The 9,027-nt window shown below is 36.3% G+C and overlaps 3 protein-coding genes across 5 annotated transcripts; 1 reads left to right on the top strand and 2 right to left on the bottom strand.

Moving 5' to 3' along the window:
• On the top strand, positions 1,752-2,914 carry LOC107645302 (indole-3-acetic acid-induced protein ARG7). The gene has a single exon (XM_016349295.2). It carries the CDS (start codon positions 2,001-2,003, stop codon positions 2,469-2,471), a length of 471 nt encoding a protein of 156 aa, XP_016204781.1. The 5' UTR covers positions 1,752-2,000; the 3' UTR covers positions 2,472-2,914.
• LOC107646225 lies at positions 2,577-5,982 on the bottom strand. Of its 3 annotated transcripts, none has more exons than XM_021103628.1 (4): positions 5,459-5,982; positions 5,111-5,179; positions 4,818-5,003; positions 2,577-4,724 (listed from the first exon to the last, which is right to left on the bottom strand). In XM_021103628.1, exons 1-4 carry the CDS (start codon positions 5,558-5,560, stop codon positions 4,716-4,718), a joined length of 366 nt encoding a protein of 121 aa, XP_020959287.1. In that variant the 5' UTR covers positions 5,561-5,982; the 3' UTR covers positions 2,577-4,715. The 3 variants fall into 3 exon arrangements, with proteins under 3 accessions (XP_020959287.1, XP_020959285.1, XP_020959286.1); XM_021103626.1 differs by having other exon boundaries at positions 2,577-4,684; positions 5,459-5,968; XM_021103627.1 differs by having other exon boundaries at positions 2,577-4,666; positions 5,459-5,963.
• Positions 6,615-8,794, bottom strand: LOC107645301 (pentatricopeptide repeat-containing protein At1g71460, chloroplastic-like). Its single transcript, XM_016349294.2, has one exon. It carries the CDS (start codon positions 8,737-8,739, stop codon positions 6,709-6,711), a length of 2,031 nt encoding a protein of 676 aa, XP_016204780.1. The 5' UTR covers positions 8,740-8,794; the 3' UTR covers positions 6,615-6,708.

The raw sequence follows: 9,027 nt of genomic DNA, 5'->3' as shown, positions 1-9,027 counted from the left end.
TGCGTTCAAGTCTTGCCTATTAAATTTTACTGTTGACTATGCATGCGCATGCCATAAAACCAAAAGAAAAGGGGGCTACGATGACTTGGTGTTTTTCTTCCTCTTTTTTAAATGAAAATAGAAATATATTATTGAATGTTTATAATGTTACGATGGATAACCGGAGATTATTGGGTTGGATTAGTTTGGCTGGCCCAATCGTCAGAATGAGAAAGTATCCAAGCGGATTGATGATCCAAGGCCCCCGTTCGACTTCGGTATGAGAAAATGGGGGGTGGTATTTGGAAAGACACTCCGATGCCAAAGTCAGCGAAGGGAGCAAAACAGGTCTAGAGAGTATTGGATCTTCTGAGATACCTGAGAAGTGTCAGTTATTTATAGTGGTGAACCCATAACCACCGTTGGTGTAGTTCCGTTATTTATGGTGGATAACCAGATGAATACGTTTTTTATTTTCGGCTTGATTATCACAAAGATGGCCTCGTTAGTTATTCAATTTTAAGTTTTTTATATTTTAATTTCAAGCCACAACGATGCATGAGTACGGATAGCGCCAATTCACCTTCAATATTATTATGTTTATTAAGAGTCTAAGGGTAATAGTTATGTTAATATATTAGTACTAACTAAGAAATTAAAAAATTATAAAAGGGAATATATTAATGCCTAGTATTTGAAAAAGTAAAATATAATTTAATAATATGTATCAAGAAACCTAGAAAATAAAAAATTATCCGGTAGGTCAATCGGTTTAATATCATATTAAGTTTGGCTTAATTAGTCATCGACAATAATATCACCACATACCCGAAAGAGGTCACTAACCTCTTTATATTACATTCAATCTAAATGGTTAATGATGCATGTCTAACCTATTTAGCTCTCTAGCATCGCCTAACAAATAGATATGGAAAAAGAAAAAACAAATCAGTCTATGTTATTGATCGCTAACTATATATACTAAATATTCTAAACAATTATTTGATCAAATTGAATTTTTCGTTCATTTATTATTTTTTTAAGTAATAACTCATCAAAACAAATTAGCAAAATAACATTAAAAAAATAGGTAAATATGCCTCATATCTTGAATAAAGTTAGTAGAAATATATACTTTAATCATGATAAAATTATTTAAGAATCTTTTATGAAATTATTCTGTTTTTCTTATCTCTTCACAGCAACTGGAAACTAAAAAAAATGATAAATTATAGGGAGAAAAAAATAAAATAAAAAGGTGGGTTATGTTCAAGGGACTTAAGGGACTCTGATACTTAGTAGAAGAAACATCATAATGCTTAACATAAGCACCATCCACATAGAAGTTTTAGATGAATCTAAAACCTTTATGTGGATGGTGCTTATGTTAAGCATTATGATGTTTCTTCTACTAAGTATCAGAGTATTTCTTTTTTATACTAAATGGATGTTCTCTTATATGTTTTATAATTTTTTTTATATACTAAGAATCAAGATTGTTGGAAGTTATGTGATTCCCGCTCCTATTTCTTCAACATATTATTCAGAATTTTAATTTAGGGTAAGAAGCAATTAATATCAAATATTATAAATTAAAAATAAATAAAATTAATTAAATATAATTATAAATTAGTTAAATTGTTTATTTTTGGCTAATCACCTCTTAGTTTCGTATACTTTTTCAAATACAAATAAAAAATAAAAATAAAAAGTGATGGGAAAACTGGGAAAGTCACAAGTGAATTATCCAGCATGGATCTCTAATTCTCTATCTTGAAGGCTGAGCAAATCACAACCCTTGAACATGCTTCACTTACACCAACACCAGACACAGAACAGCATTTTCGTAATTATCTCCAAAAAGCAAGCCCACTTTCAAAACCCCGTCCCTATATAAACCCAAACACCCTCACAGCCTTGAAATCCCCGCTTCTCTAATTTCTTTCTCTCTTACCACAACAACAGAAACAACCTAACAGTCCCAACTCCCAAACTCAAATTCACTTGAAATTCAAATTCAAATGTCGTCGAAATGCAGCAAGATTCGCCACATTGTGAGGCTTCGTCAGATGCTGCGTCGCTGGCGCATCAAGGCGCGCATGTCCTCAGCTGCTATTAACCGCTCAAGCTCTTCTCCGCCGTCCGATGTTCCCGCTGGACACGTGGCGGTCTGCGTCGGCATCAACTGCACCAGATTCGTTGTGCGAGCTACTCACCTTAACCACCCTGTGTTCCAGAAGCTTCTAGTTCAGGCGGAAGAAGAGTACGGCTTCGCCAACCACGGTCCTTTGGCTATTCCCTGCGACGAAGCACTCTTTGAAGATGTTATCCGGTTCATTTCCCGCTCTGAGTCTGGATCCGGTTCGAACCGATTCTTGAACCTTGATGACTCTCAGAGACACTGCCACGTCGGAATGAGGAACAACCTTGATTTCTGGAAGCAGGAATCTCGACCGCTGCTCCACGCCTTCACTGACAAGAACATTTGGTAGTAAGATCTTTAAACCGAACGGACCGGACCGGACCGAACCGGTTCGGTACACGGGTTCTGAACCGGATATTCATTGGTTCTTTCTTCGGCTGCTACCTATTTTTTCGGTCACGGGAATTTGGAGCTAGTAGTAGTAATTTGGTAAAGTACTACTATTATTATAGACCGTACCACACGAAGTTCAGGGATTCGAACATTGACATTGTAAGTAAAATTTATTGAAGATGCTCCGGGGAATGCTGTGGAGATGGCAAACAAGGGTGGGAGAGAATTAGTTACTATCGGCGACCACCGAGTCGTCCCCGGGTTCGAATCGGAGGGGAGTTACTGAGTTGACAAGCGAGTGAAAGTGAAAAAGTGTGTGGGTCTGGTAATAATTTTTGTAAACTATATTGTGTATGTACGTATCCTATTATTATTGAAGATGATTGATTGAAAATGAAACTTGTAGAGATATTTGAAAATTTGGAAATTATTGCGTTGTGTTATGTTATTTTTTGTTACTACATAATAATTGCTATAATGCTGCCAACTTTGATGTCAACTACGAACGTGATACGGAAACTATAGTAATTGATTTTTCCGTAGTGGTAGTAGTATAAAATTTCGCGATCATATATGGTTCAGTCAAATATGTTAATCTATCTAAAAGTGTGAAGACATCATCATTGAAGTATTTATCTTGTTTAATAAACCAAATTGGTTTTGGTTTTTGATTAAAATAGTAGTGTATGGTTGTTTGTATGTGTGGAGGGTTGCAATAATTGTAGCAGTTGTGGGAGTTATAATGACATCAACCCACGTGAATTGCATAGCAAAGTCTCTTGCTAAGTTTTTCACCTTATTCTCAATTTGTCCCACTTGATAATTTTATTAAAGTAGCAACTTTTCTCACTCAACTTCAAAATTCTTTAGAACAAAAAAAAAAAACTTTAGGTACATAACTAAAAAGAAATGTTTACTTTAGGTACATAACTGTTGCAATTAGTTAAACATAATTGCATATTTGGCAACTAATCAATAGTTAATAATGGAAGACATACATACATGCAGGATTAAGATGATAAACAAACCAACAGAATATATGAGCCGTTGACCTTATTATATGATTATGATTTGCATTTCTCAGTTTGGTGTTCCAGTTCATATATAGCACAATGGTTTTGAGTACAATTTTTTATTTTTAATAGCTTAATCTAATTAATGTAACAATCAATATCACTGGACTAGGCTGTCATGCAGAATTTCAGGCCGAAAAAAACAAAAGCTAAAGCCAAAAATTAGAAAGAAAAAAAAAAGTGAACATGATGACAACATACAAAATAAAGGTCTAAATTAAGTACTTTGTCACCCAATTAATCAAAGGTATCTATTTCTGATAATTGGCCCCTGTATTATATCTAGCATACAGAACAGCTTCCTTACAATGTGGTGAAAACTGTCATGGGATTCGGCTAAATTTTTATGTTGGTTGTCGAAGACCTAACACAACCCTCCTCCTTTATCCGGTCTTGGGACCGGATATGTACCGCAAGTGTAACATAGGCGGAGTTACACAAATAATCAAAAACCATAATAAAAGTACATTAACAAATAATCAGAAACCATAATGCAATGCATAGCATTAGAGTTACTCAGCTACTTCTACTTTTTTATACAGCCAGGAATAAAAAAGAACCAGCATAACCAAACCAACAAGAATCATAACAAAACCAAGAACACTTAAACATGTAAACAAGGTACCATGAATTCTAAATGTGCCACATATAACACTAGACCCTGATGCTGCAGCCACCAACACAGACAAAGAATACAGCAATGAGAGACATAACATTGAGATAATAGGCACTCTAAATCCCAAAGACCAAGCCACCATCACTGTGTATGCAAAGCTCACTATGAACATTCCTGTCCATATTGTCGCAGGTAAGAACCTTGTAGATGCTTGAAACAAGCTCAGTGGTACCTTTGAGTTGTTTCTTGTACTCCAAGCAACTTCACTGCCAAGGCGGCTCGGTGTTCTGGTGGACAAATTATCTCTGCTGAACAGAATTGCATGAATGTTTTTCTTGTAGAATCAGTTTGTTGAACCTTTTTGGTTAAGCCTTGGCCGCGATCCGAAATCCGGCTTGTGTCTTTTAGGTTTACCACCACATGGGAGGTGGAAGAAGAAGATACATCACATTCCTTTTTTGTCTGTTCATTTTGAAAGATCTACTGAAAATGTTACTCAATGTATTTCAAGTTAAAGGCACTGCACTAAAATTTAACACAAGTTATATTGCATAGACAAAGAAGATATGAGAAAGGAAGATAATCACTATAATCATATATTCCTTTTCTTTACCTGCTTTCTAGTTAAGTTGTAGCCAGAGTTCTTATTAGGTTTTTGCATTGACTTGTCAAGTTCTTGTTTTCTCTTTTCATCATTATGCAGAAAATTGTGTTCCTCATCATCTTCTGTGACCCCCTCTTCATCATCATCATCCTCATCATGATTATAGGCCTTGTTATAAGGCAACATTCTATCAGGCTGCATAGATATCCAGATACAGAAGTCATAAAAGTTATATAAAGAACTTTGTTTTGACATTCTTTTAAAGTTTTGAACAAAAATGATGAAGATAATCAATCTCTCGCCTCATAAAATACTAATGTAGCATTTCTCAAGTATGCAATAGTTCTCAATAACTCCTTATTTGTAGGGTACTGCAAATTCAAACACAGAAAACATGTATGTCAATAACAAAAAGAATAAAAAGGAAGTGTCAAGCAGTGTCTTGCCTCAGTTTGTTTGCCTGAATTTGGTTGTCTTGCCTTTGCTGTTTCAAGATATTGCAAACTAAAATGAAGAAGTCAGTGAAACAAAAAGTCAACTATTGCTACCTTACCTAATCAGAACATATTTAGTGGTACAGTTTTTGATGCTATATATAATAAGATTCAATTATTCAACTTTGAGGGAATGCAAATAATGCATAAACTTACAGGGTTTCTTGGAAGCAAAAACTTGTTGCTTATGCTATTGTTCTTGTTGTTGTTATCATCTCTGCTCTGTTCTGAAACAGAAGGCATACTCAAAGAAGCCATGATCAAACAAGTGGATCACTGGATTGGTATAAGTTCAAATATGGCAATTTACTCAATCAGCAGTTTCAACACAGGTTCTTATAAGTCAGTGTTTTGTGATTAAAAGGATTACTGTGGAAGAAAAAGGTCAGTGAAGAGACACATGGAGGAAGTTGTAATTCTCCATTTTTGACTTTGTAGAAGAATATCTTGTTATATCATACTTTATTGTACTTACCAGTTTTTGTATGCAAAAGTCACTGCTCTATATAATACACTAACAATTCTTTTTTTTTTTTTTTGGTGTGGGATGGAAGCTTCTTCTACACATAAATTTTTGTAGAATATTCAATTTAAGACAATATATGTTTTATTCTTAATGATGTGAAAGAATGGTGAGAAAAAGATGAATCTTTTGGTAAGTATGCTGTTAATTAGTAATTCGGAAGAATTAATATAACTATACAAGCACTTCACAAAGGTAATTTGAGGATAATAGTCTTAAATTCATATATGAGTAACATGTTTTTTATATATATAATTGGTTTTACAACATAAAAATAAAATAAAATGTTCTAAACAATAATTTTTTTCTGATTATTATTATTATTATTAATTTATTATTGTGAAAATACTTCCTCAAATACTAATAGCTCTTAACATAAACTTGATTCGAAGTAATCTATCAGTTGGAACAAAGCTTTATTATTGAAAATGTTTTGAATTATTTTCACAGTAAAAAAAAAAAAAGAATAAAGGGCAACTCGGTGCATAACCATCCTGCATTAACATAGAGTTTGAAAAAGGGTTGCATCCAAAGGATATAATGCAGGCAGCCTAACCTGATATTTCATTTTTGGACAAATATCATGCAGCTTCCTTAGTCACTCACTCCATTCACAATCCAAATGCCCCTCTAAACTCAGAACATACCGGTAGATAAAATATAACTTAAATACATGAACTAAATTAGATAAGCAATTATATTTATATCTTGAATTAAACAAAAAAATTTGAAATATAGTTATTACAATGAGTATGGTATAAAATTTTCAAATAAATTACAACTTATGGATTCTGAACTAAAAGTACATGTCTCTAGTTAATCTACATTCAAGAATGTTAACAATATGTAAATCTTTCATATAAAAACTGTGATGTTGCCTTCTCTATACAACAGAACTCATCTCTATAAGTCTTTGAGCTTTCTCCAGTTGATCATCATGGGTAAGAAGTCGAACCATTATATCAAAATGTTCTTTAGATGGTTCAATTTTATATCTAGTCATTAACTTGAATATCCTATAAGCATCATCAACAAATCCAGCTCTGTCGAAGATAGATAGCATGGCATCGAAAGTGAAATGCGTCGGAGTAGAACCTCTCGATGTCATCTGATCGAAAAGAGCAATTGCATCTTCATACAGTTCATTATTTCCATAGGCCCTAATAAGAGCAGTCCATGTCATTGAACCTTTAACAGGGACAGCATGAAAAACCAACTTTGCCTTGTTAACCTCTCCAAAAGTCCCATACATATTGATAAGTTCTGCAGAAACAAAAGGGACCTTTGCAAAATCCTTTTTCAGGAGCTGTGCATGAATCTCTTTTCCTTGCTTCACAAGTTTTAGCTCACCACAAACACTGAGCATCCTTGCTATTGCAACTGAGTCTGGCCTATGCTTTGAGGATTGCATTGACCTTATCACATCAAGTGCTTCATGATGATACCCATTTGCTACATATGAATCAATCATGGCTGTCCATGAAATAACTGTCCTTTTCTCCATACTATCAAATAGTCTTTCGGAATATTCAATCACACCACACTTCGAGTACATTACCATCAAAGAATTAGTTATGGATGCGTTAGGCAAAAACCAATGCTTCAAAGCATAAGCATGAACCTGCTTCCCCTGTTTCAAAGCCCTCAACTGAGCACATACTGGAAGAACAGTTGCGACTGTCACAACATCAGGCCTGAACCCTTCTTGCTGCATCCAGATAGTCGACCTTAGTGCCTGCTCCAACCTACCATTCCAAGCATAACCTGACATTAAAGCCGTCCAACAAACCAAATTCCTCTCCGCCGAGCTATAAAAAACTCGCCTAGCCGAATTCATATCCCCACACTTGCAATACATATCAATCAAGGCAGACTGAATAGGCACTCGCCTATAGTACTCCTTCGTCTTCACCACATAAGCATGAACTTCTTTGCCCAATCGCTGCTCATAAACTTCCCCTATTGCAGGAAGAACAGACATCACCACAACCGAATTCACCTCCACTCCTTCCTCCACCATCCACCTCACATACTCCAATGCCTCCCTCTGCCGCCTATTATGCACAAAACCCGCCACCATTGCGCCCCAAACCACAACATCCCTATTGGGAATTTCGTCAAACACGCGGCATGCAAGATTGATCCTCCCACACTTGAAGTACAAATCAATCAAACTTGTCCTAATAATTGAACTATCAACCAAACCATTCTTGATCAACAATCCATGAGCCTTGAGCCCCTGGAAAAGCGCAGGCGCACCGGCAAAACTCTTGATGACAGTGGTGAAAGTATACACATTCAACTCAACACCCAAAGCCCTCATCTCAGTATAAGCTTTAAGCACATCAAGGTCGTGCTTTTTACCCGAAATCACAGACCCTCTTAACAAGGCATTCCATGGGTACACGCTGGTACACGGTAAATCGTTAAAGATTTGTTTGGCTTCTTCGAAAGCGGCGCAAGAGGTGTACATGTGAACAAGCTTGGTTCGCAAAAACTGGTTGTTTTCGAAGCCGTTGATTCGGATATGGACGTGGACTTCTCTAGCGTGTTGCAGGGACTTGGTGCGAATGCAGGCGGCGATGAGAGCGGAGAAAGTGGTGGCGTTGACAGGGATTCCCTGTTGGTCAACGTAATCGAGAATGGTGAGTGCTTCTTTGAGTTTGTCTTGGCGCGCGAATCGTTTGATGTCCTTGTAGATGGAGCGTGGATTTTTGGTGTGGATGGGTAAGGAGGATGGGAACGCATCTTTGTCCTTGAAATGTTTCAGCTTCTTGTAGTGGTGGTGGGATTTCTCTGGGAGTGCTGTTTTGAAGTTGAAGAATTGGAAGGTGGTTTTGGTGTTGGAGGATGGCGAAGCCGAGGTGGGATTTGGAGGGACCCTGTGAAGTTGGAGGGAGAGACAGCCTGCCATGCTTGAACAAGTTTGCAAGAACCGAACCCGTCAAGTAACTGGTTCACTCATCCAAATATTAATTAATACTTGTGCGTTTTTTTTTCTTGGGTTGAGGGGCAGGTCCGTTCTTTTCCTTCCCTTGTAGGGGTGAATACGGGTAGCGGGTACCCAATTACCCGTCCGAATTCGAACCGAACTAATTAAATTGATTTTAGAACCAATAGATAATCGGATTCAATTCAAACCAAACCAATGATTTTTGTTAGTTATTGGTTCGGATATCGATTCTGAGGATGCGGAACTAAC

The sequence above is a fragment of the Arachis ipaensis genome, chromosome B06 (genome assembly GCF_000816755.2).
Source record: "Arachis ipaensis cultivar K30076 chromosome B06, Araip1.1, whole genome shotgun sequence".
NCBI lineage: Eukaryota > Viridiplantae > Streptophyta > Magnoliopsida > Fabales > Fabaceae > Arachis > Arachis ipaensis.
This window is presented reverse-complemented; position numbering and strand designations above follow the sequence as displayed.

Coding starts and splice junctions, on each gene's coding strand:
- LOC107645302 (XM_016349295.2), top strand. CDS start 2,001: ATGTCGTCGAAATGCAGCAAGATTCGCCACATTGTGAGGCTTCGTCAG.
- LOC107646225 (XM_021103626.1), bottom strand. CDS start 5,560: ATGGCTTCTTTGAGTATGCCTTCTGTTTCAGAACAGAGCAGAGATGAT. Junction 5,004..5,110: donor CTACATTAGTATTTTATGAG/GCGAGAGATTGA, acceptor ATATCTATGCAG/CCTGATAGAATGTTGCCTTA. Junction 4,685..4,817: donor ACAACTTAACTAGAAAGCAG/GTAAAGAAAAGG, acceptor CATTTTCAGTAG/ATCTTTCAAAATGAACAGAC.
- LOC107645301 (XM_016349294.2), bottom strand. CDS start 8,739: ATGGCAGGCTGTCTCTCCCTCCAACTTCACAGGGTCCCTCCAAATCCC.